Genomic DNA, 27185 nt, shown 5'->3' with positions numbered 1-27185 from the left:
CACAAAAATTCATGTCCTTCCCCAAACGTAAAATACACTCAGTCTTTTTCTAAGATCCCAAGTCTCATCCTGTTAATGACATCAACTTGAAGTCTAAGATCTCATCATCTAATTCAGGTCCAGGTATAGATGAAACTCTTGGGGTACGGTACCTTTCATTGTGTGTAGTTACTTGAGTACTATTACTCTTGATGTGAAGACCTATAAACTAAAGAGGATATATATCTGCCAGCCGAAATACACTGGTGAGACAGGCCTAGGATAACCACTGTAGATAGTTTTCTTCAAAAAGGGGAAAATAGGAGGATACCCAGCAGTTACTGGTCCATTGTAATTTTTATATTCAGTGAGGCACATGTTGCCAATTTCTTGATTCATTCTTGGTTCTATTGCCTGGGAGTCATTTACCTTGTTTCTAGTTCCATCCTCAGGGTTTTGGTTCTGCCCTCTAACTCATCTTTCCTTTTCCATAGAAAGTAGTCCCATTTTTGCAGGTGAGTAGTTTTCTCATGTGCTTCATGCACATAATATTTCAAGGATCCAAAGTCTTCATTTTATATTGTCTCTGTTATTTTCATTTCCAGCTGATACACTTCCTTTAAAAACTTTGTGGGTTTCTTATAAATCACTTTATAACCCATTGCAGTAGACAAAAAAGTACATGTACAAATCACTTCACGATGAGCCCCTTTGTACTTTGGGTTCTCTGTGAGATTGCTATGGGACAACAGTTCTTAAGAGTCTTAGAAGCCTTATTATTTACAGAGACTCTGCAAGGCCCATCCTTAAGATTCTTACAAGACCTTTTGTCTGTCTGTCTGTAAAGTCTATGGCAACACTTTAAATCTTCTTTTAGGTCTTGACAAAGGATCTTTCAGTCCCACTCTAATTTTTTTTTTAAAGATTTATTGAGGGATGATTAAAGTACAATAAACTGTACAATTTAAGGTGTACAGTTTGGTGACTTCACACACACACACACACACACACTCTGTAAAACTGTCACCACAATCTGGAAGCTATTTCTTAATTTGAGAATTTTTTCCTGTCTAGAGAGACTGAGAATGAAACAAGTTTTGTTTTCTAACCTTGAAAGCCCTTTCTCATTTATGTTTTCTTTAAATTTCACTTGAAAACTGAACACTTCCCTTTTTGGCTCCTCTCTTGGCAGCTAGAAGTCAGATGGCACTTTCAGCACTCTGCCTGGAAATAACTTTAGCTAGTTCATCTAATTTATTAGATGTATTTCCTATTTTCCGTGTTACCACAGGTGACAGAATTACCAGACTTTTCGACATTATGAGGGTCCCCTTTCCTCTAGCTTCTAAGCATTTCTTGTTTTCCCCTAACCCCCTCCTTTTAGCCTGTCACTCAGTGCCCTAATCAATGTTTTAGGATTTTGTTTCAAAAGCACTCTACTTCCAGGTACCAAAATCTGTTCCAGTTATCTACTGCTACATAAGCACCCCAAAATTTATGGTGTAAAACAACCATTTTATTATGCTCACAGACTCTTTAGATTAGGAATTCAGACAGAGCACTGCAGGAGCAGCTGGTCCCTGCCCCACAATGTCCAGGACTTTGGCTGGAAAGACTTCAGGGCTTAGGGTGACTCCGTGGCTGGGGGCTGGTCTTACCTGGAGACATCTTACCTCACATGTCGGGGGGCTGATGCTGGCTGTTGCCGGGACCTCAGCTGGGACAGTCAGTCAGAACACCTCCATGCGCCCTCTCCACATGGCCTGGGCTTCCTCACAGCATGGGAGACAGGAAGTAGAAACTGCTGGTTTCTTGTGGCACATTTTTGCCATATTCTGTTGATCAAGCAGTCACAGAATCCAGAGTCAAGAGAAGGGGTCATTTTGACAGGAGGCATATCAAAGTATTTGGGGACTATGTTTTAAACCATCGCGGGTATCTTGAGCATGGTTTCCTGGAACTGCGTTTCTTCCTCTTGGCTTTGCACAGTGCCTGGTTCTGCTTTATACAGCAGTCCTGTTTTACTGGACTAGGGCATTGGGATGTTCCTGTAAGGCATCGATTTTAACCTGCCTCAGAGGGGGCTTCTCCTTGGAAAGTCTCTCTCTGTGTTCGCTGCTGCTGCTTCTTAGAGGACTTGGGGTTCCACCCAGACAAGAGCTCACCAGTCCTTTTTGTGCTTCCCTGGAAGTCAGCTGGGGGGCAGGCAGGTATGGCTTTGGTAGATTCTTAGATGTGCTTTCTGGAGGTGGAAAGGTGACTCAGGAGACTCTTGAGGTCATGGATGTGGCCCCACTTGGAGGACGAGGCTGTCCTGGACCCTGTTGTGGGCTTCCACCTCTTTGAGATGAGGTTGCTTCAGGAGCAGGATGGCTAAGTTGTGAGTGTCAGTCACCCTGACCTTTGGCTTTTTATCAGGACTGTCCCAGAGGAGGACATGAGGGAGTTACTGAGTTGAGCCCCTGCTCTGGCCTGGGGAACAAAGTTCTGGACTTGCTGATAGGACTCAGGCAGCCTTTCTCCCTTTTCTCCTCCTCTGTGCCTGGGAGTATGGCCTCGGGGGAGTACAGTAAGAATGCCATCTCCAGAGTTGGGGCAGTTGCTGAGTGACGGGAGGATGGTGATGCCCACTGAGCTAACGGCCCCCTTAGTCTAGCAGCCCTAGAATGGCAGACGCCCAACTCCCAGACAGTTTCATTTGCGAGCAGGCTTGACACCTGCTGAATAGGGATGGGGAGCATATTGGAAGCTGGGCCCTGTGTAACCTTAACCTGCAGACAGGCTCACTTCATGGAACCCTTGGCCCATCTTGGAGCCTCTGGGGCTATTTTTCTGGGTTCCTAGGACCTTCCCCAACTGGTCTAAACTGGTCTTCTTTGATACTGATGCTTTCAGAAGCCTGTGGCCAGAACAAAAGCAACTTTGGACATACTGAGTTCAGAACTGTCTTGTCATCAAGGACTAAAATAGCCTTCTCTTCAAAAAAGTCCCTGGGTGCACTTGACAGTATATGGGGCATCCCTTGGCACAAATGCTTCCTGCTGTGTTTCTTGAGAATGGCCCATGTCACTAATCGAAGAGTTGGGTCGTGTTCCTGTGAAAAAATACCAGAAGAAAGGGCATGTATTTTGCACTTTAACTCTCATTTTCTGTCTATGTGCACACACGCACACACACTTCTTTCTTGTTAAGTATGTTTCTCTTTCTACACCTTAGTTCATACCCTTTCTTTCCTACTCACTTGTCTTATATGTTTGTCTGTGAGTGTGAGTGTTTATGCTCCTCTGTTTCTTTTAAATTTCCTTTGCATTCTCCCCCTTTTCTTCTTTCTGTCTCCTTTTATCTGTTTATCTTACTTCCTGTCCTGCAAATGTTGGTTTTGGCCAGTCATATGCTGCAGTGTTGGAATTCACGTCTGGGTTGAGCAGCAGAATTGGCTGCCTGCTGACAGGTGGTGGCACAAGTGCCCAGTTTCACAGTGTCTGCCTCCCTGGGGCAAACTCTGGGGTTTGAGACTGAAGAGCGAGAGATGAGAAGACCAGAGTCTTAGGTGTCTTTTAGCTGTTTTGTATTTACTTCTATATTTCGTCTACCTTCATGGGAACCATTTGTAAGTGTTCAAACACTTTTAAAATTTACATCATCTCAGTCACACAGCTAGTACGCGAGGATACTCAGAGCAATGTTTTCCCCATGCTTTATAGATAAAGAACGTGAGGCTCAGAGAGTTTAGGTGACTTGCCCATGAGCACACCCAGGAAATGATGGAACCAGGACCAGAGAAGAACCCAGGTCTCTAGACTCTTGCTCTAGTCTATGAATTTTGCCTTATGAGAGAGGGCTTTGGGGATTGACAGCCATCTTGGGCTGCTCTGAGTGCTTTGTGTCCCTTTCTGTGTTGTTCTTCAGGTCATATGGCACAAAGAGGGAGGCAAGGAAGTCTGAACCATGCCCTGGGCAGCCATAAGGAGACCTAGGTTTTAACCATTTATTTTTCACTCATTCAACACAAATATATTAATTTCTACTGAATTCTAGATACAGTACAAAGAGCAGGGCTATATCAAGATTAACAAGACACGGTCACCAGCTTCAAGGAGGTCTGCTCATAGTCTAGAAGGGAGATAGGTAAAGAAACAATATAGTCCAATAAAGTGTTATAAGTACCATAATGGACATTTTCCTAGGCACAATGAAGGCATCAGAAATTGGCCGTCTCCGCCTGAGTGAAAAGGGTAGGGTCAAGAGAGATTCCATAGAGGAGGTTATACTTCAGCTGAGCTACAGAGATGTAACTGGACAAGCCAGCATTCCAGGCAAAGGAAATGAATGTGTGAAGGCCTAGAGGTGTGAAAAGCAGAGTTTGATGTGGCTCAGGGTGGGATGCAGGATTGTATGGAGGAAAAGACAGTATGAGATGATAAAGGAAAAATAGGTAGGGACCAGATCATGGGAGGCTTGTCATCCATGCCAGTGAATTTGCCCTTTATTCTGTAGAGAATGGGGAATTTCAAGCATGATCAGTTTTGTATTTTAGAAAGATGTCAGAAGATGAGAGGATGCACTGGAATTGGATTGAGATTGCAGGCAGAGAGAAAAGTTAAGAGATTGTTTTAAAAGTCCTGGTGAAAGGTAAGATCTGAACCAAGGAAGTAGCAGTCGCAGTGCGGATGGTAAGGAGGGGGACAGATCTGAGAGATGTGAAGGATGCAGAATTGATAGGACTTAGTCATCAGGTAGATCAGTGTGTTTCGGGAGGGAGCTGGATCCAGATGCTTAAAGCCAAGGGGGATAAAAAGAACAAATCTGGACCTTTTCTCCCCTCTATGTAATGAGTTGGAAATAGAAGCAGCAGTAAAAACTAGGGGTGAAGGAAGCACAAAAAAGCATAGGGATGAGACCATGTGAGAAGACACTCAGCCCAGGTGAATGAGAACAAGAGCAAAGGGGGTTCTCCAGTGTAAGGCCAACCCTTCTAGATGGGCATTGGCTCCCCACCCCCTTCACTGCCTGTTCGAGGACATTCCTCCTGTGTTTGTCCCCTCTTGTCCTGTATCAACAGCTTTTCCCTCTCTACTGGATGTTCCAGTCATCATTCAAGCATGCTATACTATCTCCTAGCTCAAATTAACAAACAGAATGCTTCTATTACCCTGCTTTCTCCTTTAACTACCACCTCATTTCCTTGTTCTCTTTTTTAGGAAAACCTTTTGAAAGAATTGTCTGAACTCTTGGTCTTTACTTCTCTTCTCCCATTTTCTTGAATTCTTTCCAGTCAGGCTTTCTTTCCTACCTCTCCTCCAAAATCTCTCTTCTCAAGGTCACAGTGACCTCCATGTTGCCAAATCTAATGATTATTTCTCAAGTCTGTCTCTTAACTGGATTGTCCGCAGATTTGACTCAGTTCATCACTCCCTATTTCTTGCAGGTCTCAGGACATCACTCTTCTTGGTTTTCTTCCTTCCTCACAACATGCGCTTCTCAGTCAGTCTCTGTTGCTAATTCTTCCTCCTCCACCTGACCTTGAAACACTGGAATGCCCCAGGGTTCAGTCCTTGGACTTCTTCTCTAGCTACACTTACTTCCTGGATGATCTCATCTAGTCATATAGGTTTAAATAGTATCTGGGGGCCAGCCCGGTGGCGCAGCAGTTAAGTGCACATGTTCCACTTTGGTGGCCCAGGGTTCGCCAATTCGGATCCCGGGTGCAGACATGGCACCACGTGGTAAGCCATGCTGTGGTAGGTGTCCCACATATAAAATAGAGGAAGGTGGGCACGGATGTTAGCTCAGGCCCAGTGTTCCTCAGCAAAAAGAGGAGGATTGGCAGCAGATGTTAGCTCAGAGCTAATCTTCCCCCCCCAAAAAAATAAATAAATAAAATTAAAAAAAAAATAGTATCTGTATACTACTACTGACTCCCAAATTGAAATGTATAACCTTAACTCCTTTCTACTAGGTGCTCAGGCCATTAATCTTGATGTCATCCTTGACTTCTCTTTGTCTGTCGTACCTTTCATCCAGTCCATCAGCAAATCCTATTGGCACAGCCCTCAAAATAGATCCATCTCTACTGCTACTATTCTAATCCAAGCCATCCTAAGCTCATGTCTGGATTGTTGCAGTGGCCTTTAAATAACCTCCGTGCTGTCACTCTTGCATCCCTATACTTCATTCTCTGATACAAACTCAGTTCTTGTCATTCTTCTGTTCAAACCCCTTCAAGAGTTTCTGTTCTCTCTCAGAGTAAAAGCTTATGTCTTATTATTAGTCCATGGCATCCTCCATGATGTGGCCTCTGGTGCCTCTCTGACTAATCTCCAGCTCACTCCTCCTCTTCTCACTCCACTCTGGCCACACTGGCCTCCTCGCTTCCTCTGGAATACTTCAAGTATGCAATTGTTTGAGCCTTTGCCCGACTGCTCCTTCTGCCTGGAACATTCCTCTCCTGGATAAATACGTTGCTAACTTACTTAAAGTTATGTTCCCATGTTCCCCTGGCAGAGGGGCCTTCCCTCATGGCCCTTCCTATTAAACTCTAGCCCTTTATTCTGCTTTATTTTTTTTCATTGGCCCCTTAGTGTGTATTTGTTTATTGTCTGTTCACTCTAGACAAATAAAGCCATGCTCTCTCCCTCCACCAGAATGCTACCTGTAGAAAGAGACTTTTATCTATTTTGTGTGTGTGTGTGTGTGTGTGTGTGTGTGTGTGTGAGGAAGATTGGCCCTGAGCTGACATCTCTGCCAACCTTCCTCTGTTTTATGTGGGATGCCGCCACAGCATGGCTTGATGAGTGGTGCTAGGTCCACAGCCAGGATCCAAACCCGCAAACCCTTGTCCACTGAAGAGGAGTGCCTGAACCCAACCACTATGTCACTGGGGCTGGCCCCAAGAAAGAGACTTTGTCTATTTTTAGTATCTGTTGATCCTTAATGCCTAAGATAGTACTTGGTATATATATCGTTGGTGCTCAATAAATATTGGTTGAATGGTTAGAAGAGCCAAGGTGTGTTTCAAGCCTGGTATAGCTGGGAAACTGTGACCTGAGTAATAGGTGGCTTCCTTTGCTCCCATGTTCAGGGTTCAGAGAAGGTTGGCAAGGAGCTGTCCTGGGAACCCTAAAGAAGTGAAGCTTGAGACTGTCAGTGGCAGCTGGGAGACAAGAACCAAAAGAAGACTTTGCTTAAATGGTTGGCTTCCTGAGAATGCTTGCATCCTGGCACTGCCATTCTCTTGGCCATAGTTTCCCCTGTCCAACAGGAGGATTGTCTTACTTTGACTCCTAACCTCAGTTTGAAGAACTGGGAAACAACTAGAGAGTGAAACTGAAGCCTAAGAGTGAGCATTCTCTCCCATCCATGCCAAGGAGATGCCACCTGCTGTGTAAACTCTTCATTCCAAAGAACCAGGCACCCTGACTGCTGGTCCCCATTGTGTTCCTCCTTAAGCTTCCCTGTTCTCTAGGTAACAGATCCTCCTGAGCCTCCCTCAACCTGGGAGCAAAGAGTGATTAAGTTGATTCTTGGGATTACAGAACTAGCTCTGTTTCCAAGGAAATGGGAGGCTCCCGAGATAGTGCCAGAGCCTCTAGTAGTGAATGAGAGAGAGAGAGCCAATCCAAACATCAAGACCTTGGAAGCTTGTCTGTGGGGAAGTGATGGAGAGACGCATGGGGATGGAAGGCTCTAGGCCAGTGCTTCTGCGCTGAGATAGGGTGGGCCAGTTATATGCAAGCCTGGCCTTTCCCACCTGCATCATTCTACTATTGTGGTGTAGTAGACGACCCTAAAACTTAGTGGCTTGGAACGATTTATTATTCCTCATGTTTCTCTGCATTCACTGGGCAGTTCCCTACTGGTTTTCCCTGGGCTCACTTATGTAGCTGGGTTCAGCTGTGTTCAAGATGACCTCACTCACGTGGTAGCTGGCTTTTGGCTGAGGTGCCTTGCGTATGCTCCACATGGCCTCTCATCCTCTAAAAGACTAGACTAGCTTCCTTACATGATAGTCTTAGGGCAAGATTCCAAGTGAGTGAAGGGGGAAACTGCAAGGCCTCTTGAGGCCACAAGTTTGGAACTCGGAAAACTTAATTTCCGCTATGTTGTATTGGTCAAAGCAAATCACAATGTCAACCTTAGATTCGAGGGGCAGAAAAAGCTGCAAAGAATTTATGGCCATATTCAATTTCCTCCTTACCCTCCCTTCCCCACCCTGAATGTTTACAATCCAAGGACAGAGGTAAGCTGTTTGAAAAAGTTTCCAAAGCAGTTTTTCTGAATAATCAGCCCCTTGTTAGTGTTAGTTATCAAACTAAGATTGAGCACTGTGTGTAGCCACTGAGTTCAACACTTGACGTGCATTGTTCTGTTCCTTACAACAATCCTCTGAGATAGGCATTCTTTTAACCTCCATTTTACAGATAAGGAAACTGAAACTTAGAAAGATACAGTTATTTACTCAAAGTCATGGAGTTTGTCAGTGGCTACACTGAGACCTGAACCCTAAGACAATGATGTTCTTACCCTCTATTGAGAATGACTGGCCTAGCATAACCTGATGAAAAACAATAATAATGATAATTAACAATCCTATTAAGTTACACTGTATGACGTCATTTCATATCCATGGTCTCATTTGCCCATTATGACAACTCTGTGATGTAGTTAGAACAATTTTGAGGAACTGAAACTGGAAGCTGAGAGAGAGTGAGTAGCTTTGCCCATGATCACGTTCCTAATAAGGGATAGAATCAGAAACATATGGAGAGTAACAGTGAGTTTTACCCTCAGTTGAGAATCGCAGCCCTATGAGGCAGGGCCTTATCTATTTTGTTTACAAATTTATCCCCAGGATCTTGGAGTGAGTGAGTGCTGCCTTCTCTGTCATTAACCCAGGGGTGCCTGGGCTCCAGGTCAGCATGTATAGGCCCCCTTTTCCATCCTGAGTTACTGACGTGCATTGGGCCTGGCCTGTGGGAGTCTGGGCAAGGAGCACTTGCAGCTCTGGACCACAGATGAGCAATGATGTGAAGACCAGGACCTTAAAAGGAAAGGGCCAGTCTCTTCTCTATTTTACCCTTCACAAGAGTTAAAGCAGGCCAGGCATTAAGAGAATTTCTTGTGGGATTTCTTTATGCTGGAACTACTAAGGGAGGTTATAGAATCATTCTTTCTGAGAGCATGCTAGAATCAGACCAGAGTCCTCACCCTTTTTCTATCCCATCTATGGGAGCCATGCCACACCCCTCATAAGTAGCAGTGGCTCCATGGACTGGTAAATTCTCACCTTGGGGTTTGAGGAGACATCCCTAGGGAACATATATCAAAATGTCTGGAGAGAGGAGGGATATGTAGTTTGAAATGGCTTCCTAAGAGATTCTGAGTCTCATTAAGTGCCTCTCATCTCCCATTAGAATGTAAGCTTCACAAGGACATGAATTGTTGTCTCTTGTGTTTATTCTTGTATCTAGCACCCAGAGCAGAGCCTGGCACATAGTGGGTACTCACTAAGTATTTGCTGAGTGAATAAACAAATGATAAGGTGTCCTCTATTAGAGCCATCTTCTCTCACCTCCCATTGAGAATAACTGAGACGTAGAGTCTTTTGTGTAGCCCAGACACTCATTGGCTTATAGGGCTGGACTGATGGCCTTTTGCATCCGTGGCTCTATAAAATAAATGAGGGATCTAAGACCTCTCTCGATTGTGAGTCGGTTGAGATCTCCCCAGGCTCAGCTTGGTGTATTACCCTGCTGCTGCCTCCCCTAGGGAGCACTGAGGCTAATTCTTTTCACACCTCCTTACTAAGCAGAGTCTCTTTGGTCATCAGCTTGGCTGGGCACCGAATTTCCCTCATCTGTGCCCATGTACACATGGGATGGCTCTTGTTTGACTTGCCCTTTTAAAAACAACTTAAGCATGTTGAGGTTTCCTGTTGATCTGGGGCAGCCAGAGGCTATGACCCAACAGGGAATTGTTGGCCAATCCCTGACTCACCCGAGCTGGGTTTTCTGTGTGTGAGCAAGCAGTGACAGCAGCCTGGCTCAGGGGCAGCTGGCTGCCTTCCTGTGGATGGCATGGCACTCTGGAGCCTGCAAACCTGGACCGCCTAGCTTTGAGGGCCATGGCATTAGGGTCAGGTAGACCTTTGTAATGTGCAGTGCTGGCAGACCCCTGCTGTCTTTGAATTCAAACTGTTTGGGAAGGATTCTGAAAGTTGACAGTGATTGCCCTAGTAGACAACTAGAAAAATGTACTGAAAAGGAAGTATGCTCATGGTTCTCTTCAGTAAGCTCACCTTTACCTTTTCCCTTCTTTATTTGTTCATCATTCACTGAGCCCTGTGAATATGTCCCTCCGTCTGGGAGAAATCATCGTCTGGTAGGGAAGACCAAGAGGTCTCCTGATACGTAGAGATGCTACATTTGAGACAGGGCTGTGCCCGGTGCTGTGGGGGTTTCTGATGAGTTATGTCTGGGGGCCCCGGGTGGTTCACAAAAATGGCAGAGGCCACACCTTCCTCTTTAGAGAAGCAACATAGTATAGTGTACGTTCTTGTCCTGACTTCACCACTTCCCAGCTGAGGAACCTTGGATGAGATATTTAACCCTTCTATGCCTCAGTGTTTTTCGTTTGTAAAATGCAAATAATTAGAGAGTTTTCATGAAGATTAAATGAGTTAATATATGTAAAAACCTTTATGTAGAACTATTCCTGATATTCGATAAGATCTGTATGTGGATTTGGAGCTGGGAAATGGCTGGTGCTTGTTTGCTATGATGCCTGCTGGAGGTTGGAGCTGCCTAAAGAGTTGGTCTCCCCTCCCCATTAACCTCCTCATTGAGAGAGTAGAAAGGACTCTTTCTTGAGGAGCCTTCCTGATCCTTTTGAGACCTACAGGGATCTGAATTCTGACCAAGACCCAAGCTGAGGTGCAGTATTTTCTGTCCAGTAGCAGAAGTCTCAGGGGAGGTAGGGGCTTGTTAAGGAGACAGATCAAAGGGCTTGAGTGTATATTTGGGTCTACTTCAGGAAGTGAAGTGCTGGAGATGCTTTGTAGCTCATGAGAGCTGACCATTAGCATCTCTTCCCAACTCTACATTCTGTGAGGTCACACTGGTAACTTGAAATCAGACAGTAGGAATATTTATACTGCGGAAATTGGCAAATGCTACAAATCTATGCTTTCTTCCCCAGAGAGCTGATTGTTAAACATTTAGCAGCAAACCACTGGTCTTACTGATCTCTAAGTGGCAGATGGAGACTCTTGGGATTCTCTCACTTGTCACAGAACCAGCTTGTGTTCCAGCATTACTCAGGATCCCTGGGGATGAATTGGGCAGAGAGCCCCATTGAGTTTGGCCTGCTGTGGGTAAGGAGCTGTTTCTTTCCTTGAGGATAGCTTTGAAGGCGCGTTACTTGGACAGAGTACTTTTAGCTTGAGAGTGCTACAGGAAGGAGATACTGAGCTCTCTAAAAATGAAGTCTAGTGCCTCTGATTGTCAGGCCACTCAACTGTCATTTTCTCTTCTTTTCCATTTTTTTCTTCTTCTAGGTCTCAGTCAGTCTCTCCACCTCCAGTTCTCTCCCCACCAAGGAGTCCCATCTACCCCCTCAGTGATAGTGAAACGTCAGCCTGCAGGTACCCAAGCCACTCCAGCTCCCGGCTGCTCCTCAAGGACTGGCACCCCCGTGATCCTTCACCCAAAAATCCTCAAGCTTCCTCCCCAGACACTTCACCACCCATCTGTCCCCTCAAGGCCACCAGCTTCAGTTCTTTGGACGGAAGCCCAGTGTGCAAGAGAGAGGACCAGAAGGAGAATGTCCAAGAGGCAGCCCAGGATGTAGAGGGAGTAGCTGCTTGCCTCCCCCTTGCCCAGAGCACTCCGTCCCTGGGGCCAGCTGCTGGCTCACGGAGTGTCTTTCTGAACCGCACTGGCACCCGTACCCACAGCCTGGGCATCCGGGAGAAGATTTCAGCATGGGAGGGTCGCCGCGATGCTTCACCCAGGATGAGCATGTGTGGAGAAAAACGGGAGGGCTCTGGGGGCGAGTTGGTGATCAGTGAGGGCTGCCCCAGTGTGGGCTGTCCCAGCGTGGTGCCGTCTCCCTGCAGCTCAGAAAAGACGTTTGATTTCAAGGGCCTCCGGAGGATGAGCAGGACCTTCTCCGAGTGTTCCTACCCTGAGACCGAGGAGGAAGGAGAGGCACTCCCTGTCCGGGACTCTTTCTACCGGCTGGAGAAACGGCCAGGCCGGAGTGAGCCCAGTGCCTTCCTCAGGGGGCATGGCAGCAGGAAAGAGAGCTCAGCAGTGCTGAGTCGGATTCAGAAAATTGAACAGGCCCTGAAGGAGCAGCCAGGCCGGGGACTCCCCCAACTCCCCAGCAGCTGCTACAGTGTAGACCGAGGGAGAAGAAAGACTGGGACCTTGGGCACCTTGGAGGAACTGTCGGGGAGTGCAAGTGTGAGCTCTGGCAGCCGGGCAGGAGGAGTGGCTGGAGTTGCGGGGGAGGCGGGCCCACCCCCAGAGAGGGAAGGCAGTGGCTCCACAAAGCCAGGGACCCCTGGAAATAGCTCGAGCCCCCAGCTGCTGCCATCGAAGAGCTCCGCTGACCCCGCTGTGAACCCTGTCCCCAAACCCAAGCGCACCTTTGAATACGAGGCTGACAAGAATCCCAAGAGTAAGCCAAGCAATGGTCTACCTCCTTCACCCATACCTGCTGCTCCACCCCCTCTGCCCTCCACCCCAGCCCCACCGGTCACCCGGAGACCCAAGAAGGACATGCGTGGTCACCGCAAGTCCCAGAGCAGGTAACGAATGCCCCTGCGGTGTCTTGTAGCTGGGCACAGTGGCTTTCTTTTCAATGGAGGATGCAAGAGCAGATTGTAGTTGTGTGTCACTGTCAATAGTGCTTTATAATTTCTGAAGCACCAAATAATTGTTAGGTGGTAACATTAGTTAGGTGAAAAAGAGATTGTTGTTCTGCTCTTGCAGGATCAGGATACTTAAATGTGAGTGGGAGGGTGAGAGCGATTCTTCCAGATGCTGTGTACTGAAGATGTTGGCTGGTTTGGCCTTTGGAGTAGAGTCAGGCTGCATTACTTACCAGCCCTGTCAAAACTTCCTCAGTCCTCTGTGGGAAGGGTAGGGCCACCTTACTTTTAGATAGAATAGGCAGTTCCTTGAGGACTAGTAGGATCTCCACCTCACAACTACCTGAAATGCTGGCATTAAAAATTGATTTCTTGGGGCTGGCCCGGTGGCGCAGCGGTTAAGTTCACATGTTCCACTTCTCGGTGGCCCGGGGTTTGCTTGTTCAGATCCCGGGTGCGGACATGGCACCGCTTGGCAAAAAGCCATGCTGTGGTAGGTGTCTCACGTATAAAGTAGAGGAAGATGGGCACGGATGTTAGCTCAGGGCCAGTCTTCCTCAGCAAAAAGAGGAGGATTGGCAGTAGTTAGCTCAGGGCTAATCTTTCTCAAAAAAAAAAGAAGAGATTGATTTTTTTGAGTGAAGCATTATCTGAATACTGCATGTTATCACTAACACAGTAGTATCAACACATTTAACAAGATTTCCTCTTTCCTGAGGGCTGTCTAGCTGTATAGGAATCCTGGGTCTGTATGAAGAGGGGATCCTTGGATCCTGTAAGAGGAGACTGGTGGAAAAAGGAGTGAAAGAACATTTCACCTACCTCTTGGCCGTGTCCAAGAATGACCTCTTCTGAAACTCACATTCGTTTCCTGGTTAGTCTCAGCATTCCTGACTCTGGACTACCTGGGCCATCTCCACAATTATAGTGACTTGGGAGCTGGAGCTGCTGCAGTTGGTGAAAGTTGACAGGCATCTTGTTCTCTGAGTTCGAGTAGGCTGGGAGCCAGCTTCCTTTGGAAGGTCTATCCCCTCACCCTTCACTGCCTTTCTCTTCTAACACAAAGTCAGGTGGGCATTCAGGTTTGTTTCACATCTGGGGATTCTTCAGTCTGACCCCATTAAGGCTTCATCAAGCATAACCTATCTCATATAGAAACTTTCCTGCCATGTGCAGAGAGGAAGACGTGGCAAAGGTTCAGGCCCATGAGCCAGAAGAGCCTTTGACTAAAGATAATGCCATGTTTTGCCTGCCCCAACTGGCTCATTGATTCTTTAAGTCTTTAACAGCCTACCAAGAGTGTTTGCTTTGTCCTTATTCATCCATTTCTGCAAACATCCATCTAGAGCTTGCTGTGAGCTGGTCAAGGGTACACAGGCAAATAAGACATGATTCTTCCGTTCAAGAAGTTTGTGATCTGGTGCAGGAGATAGATGCACAAATAAATCACAGATGCTGTGCTGTGTGCCATGATCTGTGTCAGTGTAGGATGCTGCAGAGACCCAGAGGAAGAGACATCTAAATTAGACTGGGGACTGAGGGAGGCCTACTCGTAGAGGGAGTTGCTTAGCTAAATTTAGAAGAGCAAAAAGCAGTTAGGTAGGTGAGAAAAGGGGGTGAGGGGGAGTACGTCAGCCAGAAGGGTTTACATATACTCCTACACACATTTCATTTATATATAATATGTACACACACATATACCATATATGGTGGAGTCACTTCATATAAGAATTAACTTAGCAAATTTAAATCTGTGCTCTTGGAAAAAAAGAAATGGTTCAAAAAGTACAGGCTGTTTTATTTGCCTTTCCACACAGTGAGCATGTTTCCCTAAGGAGCGTGAGATGGTGAGTGTGTTTCTGTTGTGCCAGGTATGATTCTTATATTTAATATGCTTTTTATTTTTAAAAAAATACAAGCTAAATATTTCTTCTGGTATTCAACCAAAGAAAAAAATCTGTTTAAAAATCTGGGGGAGAAACTGATGATATTAGTCTTAATGAAAGACAGTGTGTTGGTCCTCAATGTGGTACCTCCCTGAGGGATTTTCAAGGATAATTTGGCTGAACATGATTTGTGTTTTGTTTGCCGACTTGAAAACCAGCTGCATAAGGTGTTGACTCCACTGTATATGTCAGTGAAAGCTTGGTCTCAGACCAAACAGTGGTCTGTGGACCAACATTCAAGAACCACTGCCCTCAGCTGTTGCATATTTAACCGGTTGAGCAGTCTGGGCCAGAGACAGATTTGGGAGTCATCATGGTGGAAATGGCAGATAGGGTGTTGGCCATAAATATTTGGCCCCCAGGAAGTACAGAGTAAGGAAAAGAGCCCTGAAGACAGAACTGCAAGAGACCCTGGCATTTAAAAGGCAGGTGGAAAGGGGGAATCCCTCATAAGAGCCTGAAAAGTACTTGCCAGAGAGGCGGTTGAAAACTAGGAGGGACTGTGTCATCGAGGCGAAGGGAGGAGAGTGCCAACGTAGAGTGTTCAGTTGTGTCAAGTGCTGCGAGTAGCCAGGCAAGCTAAGAACAAGCTGTGGCGTTTAGGACATTTTCAGTCCTTGACTTGCACCCCAGGGCTCTCAGGAGGAGTTGTTCCTTAAACAAGAAAGGACTTCGTTGGCTGAAAGGTTCCCCAAGGAGGAGGGAGGTGTTAATGGGTGAGAGGAGGGCTTCAGTCAGTCCTTTCCTTCTCTCCCTCCTCAGGAGAACTTCTGGGACCTGCCTTGGTGAGGGAGAAGATGCAGATGGGGTCATCTTAGATGAGGGAAGTACCTCCCTGGTGAAGGAGAGGAGTAGAGAGTAGTGTGGGCTCAAGGTGTCTGAGGAGCTGGCAAGCTGTGGTTTTGAAATTCTACAGTACAGGGCAAGGTTATTTGGGGAGTGGGAAGGAGCAAGTGACTGGCTGAAGGGAAGCTTGGTCTTGGAAGTAGCTTCTGGCTGCAAATTGGCCTCCTAGTTCTACCTCAGAAGTGGGGTGATTTCTTTTGAGGGCTCAGCCCTTCCTGTTTCAACAAACCACCCACCACTAGCTTCCCTGACCCCTAAACACAGCCCTGGGCATCACCCGTCCAGTGTTGAGCCCTTACTGCCTGTGCAGTCTGAGAGCCCTTGCTAGGATGCAGACATGACGTTGAGACTCTGAAGGCAGATCAGGCACTCAGTTCCTTTGGTAATGGCAGATGCTTTTCAAGGAGGATATTCTCCAGGGCTTGGAGGCCCAAGTCAAAAGCTCAGACCCTAGAGTCAGACAGCCTGGGCAAGTCTTGCTTTGGTCGTTTTAGCTCCCTGAGCCTCCATCTCCTCGTTTGTAATACCTAGTAGGAGCACTGTGAAGGTTAACGAGATAACACATATAAAGCATTTGACACAGCATCTAACACGCAGCACCGTTTTCAGTGGTGGTAGTTGTTATTGGTATTATTTGCAGGCACCCAGGCTGGGGCCTTTCAGACCATCTGTCTCTTCATTTGGGTGGTAAGTTTGGATCCATCTTGATGCTTTGCTCAGTAGCTGGTTTTGTGAAGAGGACTTCTGGTCTTTGCTGTTGTCTGTGGGCATTCCCCAACAAGGCAGCAGGAATCTCGTTCAGCTGGAATGACTCACGCTCTTGTTATTCGCAGAAAGTCCTTTGAGTTTGAGGATGCATCCAGTCTCCAGTCCCTGTACCCCTCTTCTCCCACTGAGAATGGTACTGAGAGCCAACCCAAGTTTGGATCCAAAAGCACTTTAGAAGAGAATGCCTATGAAGATATTGTGGGTAAGCAGTGGCATAGGTGGTGGGCTGGGTTGTCTCTGGGGGCTGCAGAAGAACAGTAACAGGAGGGACACTCCCCGGTCCCACTTCATTCACCATGGGCAGACATGGCCCAGCTTCTGGAACTTCAAGGAAATGGACATCAGAGAAAGCAGCTTAGCAAAGACCGGGCAGCTAAGAGATTAAAGCCTGGGCTTGAATGAACTGAAACCCAAAGGACGTCTGGGACCACGAAAGGAGAAAACCACATCATCCCTTTCTTTTATTTTTAGAAGGCTTTGGAGTCCAACAGGTGCCCTTCCTTAGCTGTGTGTCCTTAGGCAAATCGCATCTTTCTCAGGCCTCTATTTTCTCTTATAAAATGATGATGATGAGGTTAACAACAACAACAACAATAATAATAATAATACTTTGTAGGATTATCGTTAGGATTAAATGAGATAAAATATATATCAAAGTACCTAGCAGTGCCTCATCCTTAATATATATCTCTCCCACTCTTCCCTTAAGGTAAGTGGTGTCAAGAACTGTGAAAGCATCTGAGATTTTACTCTGCTTGCAAGCTAACAAGTTTAGCCTGCTCCAGTTTCACAGATATCTCAAAGGACCAATTACTCGTGGCGCAGGAGGCAGCATGAGCTTTTGTTCACATGGGTTCCCTTGCTCGAGTCCCATGGGGCAGTGTGGAGGAGGGCCAGGTAGAGAGGCTGCACACACAGTGGGTCTGTGTCCCCAAGCTTAGGAAACCGCAATCTTTTCAAAGCGCTGTTAGCAAACCTGCCCAACCTTTGCCCCAGAAGGAGACATCCCATTATTCTGGTCAGGAAACTAATCTGCCTCTGCCCTGGAGGGAGTCACTGTCTCTGTCTTCCAAGGCTGTTCGCTGTATAAATATCTTTGAAAAGATAGTCCAGAAAGGTTAATTCCTCTTGCTTAGAAGGTCAGAAATGTAAGACATCATAGAGAATTGTCGTCTAACGACTGGGAGGACTTGGTCTTGGCAAACTTGTATTAGAGGGTCAGTGAAAAACCAATAGTCTAGCCTGAGTTGGGCTTATTTTTGGCTTTCATTTCAATTCTGGGCTCATTCTCTTCAGTGGGGGCTTCAGTTTCGTTCAAGTCCAGTGTGTGTGTCAGCGTAGGTCACTGAAGAGAAGAGAAGCAGTGTGCTTGTGCGCCTGACCACGCCATCTCTCGTCTCTGTCTCTGTTTTATCTCTGTCTTAGGCCTTGAGGCTGGAGAACATGGTCTTAGTTAACACATTAGCGAAGTGGCCCTAGTGGAGAACCCTCCAGAGTCTTATGAGACTGTGGAATCTCAGGAAGAGAGGGTCATCTATTCCCTCATTGATCTGAGACATCAGTTTCATCGTTTTCTCCTTACAACTAGCTGGGCCAGCATTTCTGGGGCGACAGCAGCAATGCTCAGACCCACTATCCACAGGCACTGCTTTTCCACGAACACTGTGTATAGTATGTAGCCATCCCAAATTAGGTCATAACAGGAGGACTGTGGGAGTGAGATCCGTAGAACAGCAAGAATTTGGGGAGGGAGGCCTTTTCCCTCATCGCTGGGAAAAAGCTTTGTTTGCATGGGTCACCAGAGTTGAGATCAAGAGCTGTGGGGATCAGAGGCACAACTCCATCTCCATCTCTACCTCTGTTACAGGGTGTATTCTTATTTCCTCTAGTTTCTAAGAAATTGTAACATGTCGTTGCTGCCCAGCGCCCTTGGGAGCACCCAGTGTGGCTGCTGCAGTGGGCAGAGGAGGCTATAGTTTTCAGCTCTTCCTCCCCCAGTATATCAGCCACTGCCATCACTGTGGTCGTCACTATTCTCTCTTCTCTGAGAAGGCTTTGGCAGCCCTTTTGTGCTGCCCAGGGATTTCAAGTGGGGGAATGTTCTTGCATCTACTGAACTGAAATAAGAGAAAGGGATGCTTCAGCCATTACTCCCTGTCCAGAGTTCTACTTTCAGAGCTCTGTTTGGGGTTGTTTGGGGGCACTGTCTGGTGGGGGAGGGTTGAGAATTTTGGGGAGGCACTGTCCTGGGCAACAGAACTGTTCTCTGGGCCTTGCTAGGTCAGGTGAGAGAGAAAAGGAAGAGGGAGGCACGTGCGCCTGGGCCTCAGTCTCCTCACTCAGTGGACGGGACTTTCTGCCACTTTGAGATGTATGAAGAGGCAAGAAAATATAGGAGCAGTTTGGAAGCTTCTTGGATGGATGAGCTAGAGCTAGGGGTGAGGGCTGATGCAGGTTGATCTTGGAGCTGGGGCATGTTCCTGAGCTGCTCACCTAACTTCTGGACCCTTGGAGCTTGTGCAGAGGGTAGGGGAAGAGTAATGGGAGGATGTGGGAGGGAGGGCAGGGCAATGATCCAGGCCTTGTGGGGTGGGGGTGGGATGGACTTCAGCATCTGTAGTTAGTTCTGTGCCCTGCGCACATTTTCCTCCTTTGTCTCCCCCGCAGCAACCCTGTCTGAAGTTCGAGACCTGACCAGAGAGGCTAGAGGGAAGTACAAGGAAGAATGTCTCTCTCTCTCTTAGGTTCTGGTTCCTTTGTCCCTTTCTCCTTCCCTGGAGACAGGCCCAAGAATTTGGACCCCCCAGAGGTGTTAGGGGGGCCCTTGCTGCTGTGCTCTGAATGTCAGTTTCACTTTTTGCCTCGGATTGACCAGTGCCTCTGACTTCCCAGGAGCCTTCTCCTTCTTCTTGCTCCAGCCTGTGCTCTGTGAGGTTAAGGTCATTTCTGGTTCCATTTGGACTATCCAGCTCTTGTGCTGCCTCACTTGCGCGGGGACAGAAGGAGCTTTGTTTTGGGTAGGTGATAATGGGGCTGTTGCGGGGGCAGGGAGAGCTCCTGTGCTGTCTTGATCTTGGGGACTAGCTGACTGGACCGAAGTTCCTGCTCTGTTAGAGGTTGAGGGCCAGTTGGCCCACAGACTAGCATGTCTTCTCTGTGGGCAGTGGACTTGAATGAGGGGCCTTGGGGAGTTTGTTGGCCTCCTGCCCACACAAGGCATGATGCCTGGAGAACTGGGGTGGGACACTCCAAAACAGGCTGAGGTTCGTCCTGCTAATTTGCAGTAGGGTCGGGGGTGGGGGGGGTTCAAAAATAAAGTTACTGCCTTACTACTTCCTGGGGCTGTTAATTCTCGCCTGTCCAATTTGACATCTGCCCCTAGAAGATGCTGCTATTCTACAAAGCCTTAAAAGCGTTTGCATTCTGAGCCTGACACTTAAAAATGCACCCAAGGAAGCAGCTTGTTAGGGAGTTATGTGGAGTGGCCTCGGCGCCTGCCCAAGGAGCCTGGGCTGCATTCCTGCAGAGATTCCCACTCCCATCGGCTAGCTAGGGCTGAGGGAGAGTTTCCAGGAACTTGAGTGGGGTTGGAGCTGGGTACAGAGCCAGTCAGCCTTACTGCAAAGCTTTTTGAGCCTACACTTTCTCTATCTTCTTCTCTCATTTCTCCCCAGGCTGGGAAACAGTAAGAAACAAAGGGCACCTAACAGCATAGAGGCTGCAGCCCAGAGGTGCAGCCCAGGGAATGGTGCCCGGGCAGCTGGGAAATGGTGTCCAGGCTTGGAGGGTGGGTAACAACTGGCCCCTTAAGAGGGCTCCATCTGATATGCTATGCGTTGTGGGAGGAGTTGGGCCGTTATCCTGGCCCTCTCTCCACTGTGTGAGGGAGGGGAAGAGGCTGAGAACCAGGAGAAGCAGCTGGTTGGGACCGGGAAAGGACTGGGGAGGGAAGCTGTAGACTCAGGGCCCTAGCCGTGGGTGTGGTCCAGGAAGCTTAGGATTCTGTTTGGAGAAATTTTCAGTGCCTGTGCACATACACACACACCCCTCCCTAACTGGTTGTTCCAGTTGTGTGTGTGTGTTTTGGGGGAAAAGGGTATTTGGCACATGTGGTTAATGACCAAAGGAGCTGTGGGGAGGAGTGGGGGCAGGGCCGGGTAGGGCTGGGTTCTTCCTTCAAGAGAATCAGTATGACAAGTTTGGGCTCTGATGAGCTCCTTTAAAAGAGTGCAAAGCAGAAATTCTTGGCGATGCCCTTGTCCCTTATCTCATCAGCAAAGCTGGGAAGGGTTGAGACCTCTGGATTCCCCAGCTGGGCTTGATGAGATGGGGCTGCTCAGGGCAGGCCTCTGGGGAAGAGGGCCTACCTCTTTTCTCTCTCCAAGAGCAGTGTGGGCCGCCCTCAAGGAATCCATGTGGGCAGGAATGCAGGTGAGAGTCTTGCAGTCTGCCAGGCTTCCTGTTTCCCATCCATGCCCCTCTAGATCTTCACCGTGTTTCTCCACTCAGCTCCAGCTTCTCCAGCCTTGCTGGAGGGAGTTCCCCAGAGGGAATTCTGAGGGCTATTCCTCAGCCCTCTTCCTCTCCCAGCTCTGAGCCCTTGCTTTGGTATTAATTTGCTCTGCGCAGGTTCAGTTTAGTGGCTCTAGGACTCAGGGCCAGCTTGGTCTCCACACATCTGCACCCTCTGGGCAGCCTTCCTACCTAGAGATGACTGGGAGTATCTCTGAGACAGCTCCAGAAAGGTAGTTGGGAACAGTCTAAGAAGTAGACCGTAGCAGGTGAACTAGGGCTGTGAAGGGCCCGAGCTCAGGCTGGGAGGCAGGGCTTGGGCGGGGGCCAGCAGTCAATTCCTGGAGAAATGATCAGTGGCCTGGTTATATCAGAGAGAATGGAGAAGAAAGAGGCTGGTGTTAGGTCAGGGCGGGCAGGAGGAACAGGCATTTGACGCTTTCCTGAAATTTAGTTCCCAGAGGCAGTACTAATCTTGAGAACCTGGTGTTCCCAACTGTTTTCTCCCAGGTGGTCTCTGATGTGCGTCAGGATTGTGCATCTGCTACTTCCCTGGGTCTTTGTCTCCTACATCTGTTTCTTGGAGCTTTGGATTTTGTGTCAATGTTCAAAGCTCTGATTCTGGGGAAAGAAAGAAAGGAGAGAAGGAAAGAGGGAGGGAGAAGAGTGGGAGAGAAGAATGGAGGAAAAGAGAGTCTGCCTCAGGACTCATGTCATGGTGCTCAGAAGCTGTTAGGAAGTTTAGAAACATCTGTCTGAAGCAGTGGTTCTTAATGGGGGGCCACTTTCATCCATCCATTCATTTGTCCATCCACCTGTCCACCCATCCACCCACCGTTCCTTCTTTTCTTCCTTCCTTCCTTCCATCATTCATCTGTCCATCTGTCTGTCCATTCATCCGTCCATCCATTTATCCCTCCATCTGCTCAGGGGACATTTGACAGTGTCTAGAGACATTTTGAGTTGTTAGAACTGAGGACATGCTACTGTCTTCTAGTGGATTGAGTCCAGGGTTGTTGCTAAACATCCTACTGATGCACAGGACAGTTCATCACAACAAGAATTATCCAGCCCAAAATGTCAATAGTTTGGAGAAACTCTGATCTAAAGGAGTTTGAGACAAGGTCATCCTCTAGGTTAGCAGATGATTATAAGGACTCTGGCTGGTTATCTGGCCCAAGGCAGTTTGGATTTGATGAGCTTGGAATAAATGTTCTTTCTGCCCCCATCTGAACAGTGATGCTCTGGTCCTGTTTCACAGGATCAGGAAGAGTGTGTCCTGGCATTCTCCAGTCCTTGATTCCCCCACCTCACCGCTAATGGATATATGTTGGAGAGGGACCAAGAAGTACAGAGTCTCCTGACTCCTCCCTAAGTGCCCACAGTGGGGTAGGCTGGAGAAAACATGCAAGGGATGCCAGGTTTGATATTTGGCTTCTGGAGGCAGGGTTGCTGGGCCAGCTCTGCTTAGTCAGGGCTCTGGAATGAAGACAAGTCATTTTCACAGCATGACTGTGTTACAGGAAAACGTCTGTTCAGTTGCTGGGGACTCTGCTTGGTGTTGGGAATCACTTCAGCCAGTCCCAAATCCTTTCTTGACCCATCTTTGACTCATTCGTTACGGAAAACTATATTGCTCCCGTGGCAGTCTAATTAGCTGTGACTGAAATCTTCCCTTCACATCTCCCCCTACACCTCTGTAAAGGCGTTTCCTAAATTCATTGTGGTTTTTCATGATACAAATAAGTAGATACACAGTTTGGGGGGATCTTGACTTTGGAAATTGAGAAATTTGTAAACATATATGGATTGGTTTTTCTCCCGTGTCCTATCCTAGGAAAGCTTACACTCCTAGTGGCCTTTGTTTCTAGTTGTATAGCTCTTTCTTCTGCCTGTTCCCTCAGAAGTGGCATCTGAACTCCCCTGGGGTGTAAGGCACATCCAGACATCTGTGGGGCTCAGTGATCACCAAGCTCAGTCCTGCTGCTGAGCAGAGAGAAGCTGGCGTGAGCCCTGCTCTCACCATGTGTGCCTCCTCCAGCAAAGCCTTATGCTGGATACTGGTACCTAGGTCCCAAGTCCCAAATAAGTGGCATTGATATGGAGAAGAGGATATGGAAGGATGAGGGAAAGGGGAGCTGAGGGCTGTATTTACTCATAGTCCCCATGGACCTTGTCACCACTGTGATTCTGCTGCAAGATTGAGCCAGGACTGACCTGGCTCATGATATTTTTGTATTTTAGAAAAGTCCAGGGCCGGCCTGGTGGCACAGCGGTTAAGTTTGCACGCTGTGCTTTGGCGGCCCAGGGTTCCCTGGTTCAGATCTTGGGTGCAGACCTACGCACTGCTTATCAAGCCATGCTGTGGCAGCGTCCCACATGTAAAGTAGAGGAAGATGGGCACAGATGTTAGTTCAAGGCTAATCTTCCTCCAAAAAAAAAAAAGGCCGGGTATGTGTTGGAGGGAAAGGGGCAGGAGGGTATGGTTTATGGGAAGGGGCTTCTCTTCAAGGGCAGGGACTGTGCTTTGGACTTTCTGAGATTTTTTGGCAGTGCCAGTACTCTGCCTACTGCCAGGGACTTTAGAAGTTAGTCCTTAGAAGCAAGAACTCTCCCATACCCCGACCTCTGTGGCCCAGACTCCTTTCAAAGCTTTCACACCTCCCCTGTGTCACAGCAGGAGAGTTTATTCCAAAAGGGACTGATGATCATTCTCTTCTTGCTGAGGTCAGCAGTAGAGGAAGTAAGAGTGACGCCAGTAAGAGCGGTTCATTGAACAAGTGATTCCTGAGCGCTCACTACTGGCTCATCACTGTTCTGGTGCCGGGGTTACCTCAGTGGACCAGACAAAAGACCTTCCCTAAAGGGTTGCTGAGCAGTGTAACAAGTGAGAGGGAGGCCTGGTCAAGCCCCCTTTCCTAGAGTTCTCTAGAATTCCTCCATACCCAGCCCCCAAAAGTGGGTCCTCAGGGAGCAGTTGGTAAAGGGACAGCCATGTGACCTCTGAAAGCCTTTCCTACCTTGAACTGTATATCTCTGGGGTTTTTGCAGCAGAGGGACTGGAGCCAAGGAAGGATGCCTGGTGTTGGCTTTGTCCTCTGGCTGGGCACAGGAGGGGTGGCTGAGCCAGTCTTGTGCAATCCCTGAATTTATAAAGCAGAAGCCAGACAAGCCTGAGCTGAACTGGGGGTGGGGGGTTCAGCTCCTGGACTCAGAGCCAGGATCTGTTTGCAGCCTCCCCACTGCAGACAGGCAGCTGCATGACTCATGCGCTGAAGGGCCAGGCAGAAGCCATTCTCTTTGGTTCACAGGAATTCTGCTTGTTTATTTGTGTGCGTGTGTGAGTGTGTGTGTTTCCTTCTTCCCTTCTTCCCTTCTCCCCCTTCTTTTAACTTTTCCTCCTCTGCAGGAGATCTGCCCAAGGAGAATCCATATGAGGATGTGGATTTAAAGAGCCGCAGAACAGGACGAAAATCCCAGCAACTGTCTGAGAACTCCTTGGACTCTTTGCACAGGATGTGGAGTCCTCAGGACAGGAAGTACAACAACCCACCCACTCAGGTAACTGCATCCTACTAAGGCTTGGGCCAGCCTCTACTCAGGCTTTTTCCCTCGCCAGTGCTTGGCACAGGAGGTGACCTCCAGAAAGGGCTCTGCACTCAGGGACTTCCACCATGTCACAATCCTTGTGGACAATTGAGACATGCTCTGGGGGGCATCCTGTCCTACCTTCTTTCTTCCTCCCCTTCTGTGGGAAACAGGAAGACACAGTCCTCGTTGGAGTCCTGATATTCTGGCAGAAATGATCTCAGAACTGGCATTTGGGGGCCAGGCGTAGGCCCAAGAACCAGATTTGGAGAGCTAGACAGGTGTCTACGAGACCTGGAGCCACTCCTGTTGGAGGGAATAAGAATGAATCTCCAAGGAATGGACTGGTAGAAGGCAGAGTGAGAAGAAAGGTGAAGAGTCAAAGGAGACCCTTAGGCTTTAGCAAATTCTGGCCTTGTCCAGGTGGACAGGAGGCAGGAGAATGGAGATGCTTTCTTGGACCTCCTTGGGCAACTCTATTTCTCTATGCAAATGGAGGGACCATGATGTTTTATAACATTGGCTAGAGAATATAAAACTTATTTCTTCTGGCTTTGGAATGATGTAGTTGTTTTTATAAAAGATTTTCCTTTCTAATGTGCTCTTCAAACAGGCTTCCATTGAATTTGTACTGCCAGACTGATTGGGTGGGAAGAAGAAACTCGGGTACAGAGAGGGAGGAGGACTTGCTGCAGAGTGATGAGTGGCAATGCCAGATCCAGACAAGGGGTGGGAGGTGCACCGAGTTTGCAGGGCGTGCTGTCTTTCTAGCAGTGAGCAGGATCCACTGAGAGTAAGGTGCCCTGTGCCGAAGGATATCAGTTTAGACGGCAGGAGGTAGAAAGCAGATCAGGGCTGGGGGTGGGGCCAGCCCAGGACCATGTGAGTGAAGGAGCCAACTGGCTATGAGGCCTGCCTTGCCAGGCTTTGGTGGTCAGAGCCTGGAGACCTTGTGTTCTCCCTGGAAGAAGTGAGCAGGGCCAGGCTGGCATGTGGATTACAGCTTCTGCTAGAAATGCCTTTTAGGACTGGATCAAGGGTTGAAGGGGGAAGACTGACTTCATAGCCAGGCTCAGTAATGAGCAAAGTCTAATTTGTCCCAAAGCTCAGGAGGAGCCCCCAGATTTCTCGCTTGGCCTTCTCTTTCCACTCTGATGAGAGCCCGGTTTTCTTAACATCTCTTTTGTCTTTTCTGGCAGAAGTAGTTAAGTTTCCTTTGTGGAAGCAAGGATGTGAGCTAGCCCTGACCTGCTGATTAGCAGCTGAGGTCTTAGAAGAGGAAACCCCAGCAGATGGAGATTCCAGGGTGGGATTCATGGGAGCCAAGGATGCCACCCTGTGGCTTCTGTGTCCAGGTCCCAGCAAGGCATCAGTGGTGAGTCCCTCTCCCACGTCCTCTCCCCCTTGCCAGCTCTCCCTGAAACCGAGCAGCCAGTCCCTGCGCAGTGGGAACTGGTCGGAAAGGAAGAGCCACCGGCTGCCACGATTACCCAAGAGGCACAGCCATGACGACATGCTGCTGCTGGCTCAGCTGAGCCTGCCGTCTTCACCCTCCAGCCTCAACGAGGACAGCCTCAGCACCACGAGTGAGCTGCTGTCCAGCCGCCGGGCCCGCCGCATTCCCAAGGTAGCCCAGACGACTGGGGCTGGGCAGGTGGGAGGTCAGGCGGGAGGCTTACTCTCCGTGCCTTCCCTAATCTGGGGCTGCTTCCTCGGTTCTCCTTGAATAGATTCTGGGTCCATGCACTGGCCTTTCTTTTTCATCTTGTTAATTCCTTCTTGTTAATAGAGATGCATTAAGCGATTAATGGTGGGCAGATGTGAAGGGAAGGACAGCCTGGCCTCTACCCCTGGGGAGCACTCCATGCCACTGGGTGGATGGAAACCAGTCCCTAGGAGGCTCCCCATTAGTGAGTGTGGGGTCTGCAATTTGAGGTCTCTGTGCACACATAAGTGTTTCCAGGCTTTGAAGGACCTGGGACTCAAATGTGAGTCTTCCTTCCTGTAACTCTCAGAATTGCCGAGTTTTCAGCCATGATTTGCACACATAGGCAGCCAGGCCCAAATCCCCAGCCCAAAGCAGCAGGATTTAGCCAAAAGGTATTTTTAGCCTGCAAACAATGCTTGGGTATATTGGGAATTTAGCTCCTTCCTGTCAGGGCCCCAGGTTGTGGCCCAGAGGGGAAAAGCTCCAATCCTTGTTCCTGTTATTGCATCTGAGGAGCTATTTGTCTCAGTTGGTTCAGTGACTCTTGGGACCCAGGAGCTCCCATCCTGTCTAGTTTGATCACAGTTCCTTCCTCTGGGGAGCTAAGTTTAATGTCCTGGTCTTGGGGCAGGAGACCACTTAGGGGGCTAGGTAGTTGGAAAGCTACCAGACAGTCTGCACTGGGGGTCAGTGCAGCAGGGAGACCAATCTGGAGCCCAGTGCGGGGAGGGCAGAACACCTGCATCAGTCAGGGAATTACTGATCTGTCTCCTTGGAAGGAGGGGCAGCTGGTATTAGGGTTAGCTCACCCTCCCTGCTTTTCTCACCTAGCTTGTCCAAAGAATTAACTCCATCTACAATGCCAAGAGGGGAAAGAAGAGGTTAAAAAAGCTGTCTATGTCCAGCATTGAGACAGCATCACTGAGAGGTAGGCCTTGATGCCTGAGCTGGTTCAGGTATCTGG

General features: G+C 48.3%; 1 protein-coding gene across 50 annotated transcripts in view; it reads left to right on the top strand.

The window, feature by feature from the left end:
* DENND2B (DENN domain containing 2B) overlaps positions 1–27185 on the top strand; it is a 176808-nt gene that overhangs the window by 129255 nt on the left and 20368 nt on the right. For 37 of the 50 annotated variants that reach the window (XM_070274705.1, XM_070274702.1, XM_070274695.1 and 34 more), the window contains 5 exons: positions 11534–12790; positions 16479–16615; positions 24335–24486; positions 25925–26140; positions 27053–27149. In XM_070274705.1, coding sequence (XP_070130806.1) covers positions 11534–12790; positions 16479–16615; positions 24335–24486; positions 25925–26140; positions 27053–27149 — 1859 coding nt within the window. The remainder of the gene's footprint in view (positions 1–11533; positions 12791–16478; positions 16616–24334; positions 24487–25924; positions 26141–27052; positions 27150–27185) is intronic. The other 13 variants (XM_070274724.1, XM_070274723.1, XM_070274727.1 and 10 more) reach the window with 2 other exon arrangements.

This window comes from Equus caballus, chromosome 7, assembly GCF_041296265.1.
Source record: "Equus caballus isolate H_3958 breed thoroughbred chromosome 7, TB-T2T, whole genome shotgun sequence".
In the NCBI taxonomy this organism is placed as follows: domain Eukaryota; kingdom Metazoa; phylum Chordata; class Mammalia; order Perissodactyla; family Equidae; genus Equus; species Equus caballus.
Note: the sequence above shows the minus strand (reverse complement) of the source record. Positions and strands in the feature narration are given on the sequence as shown.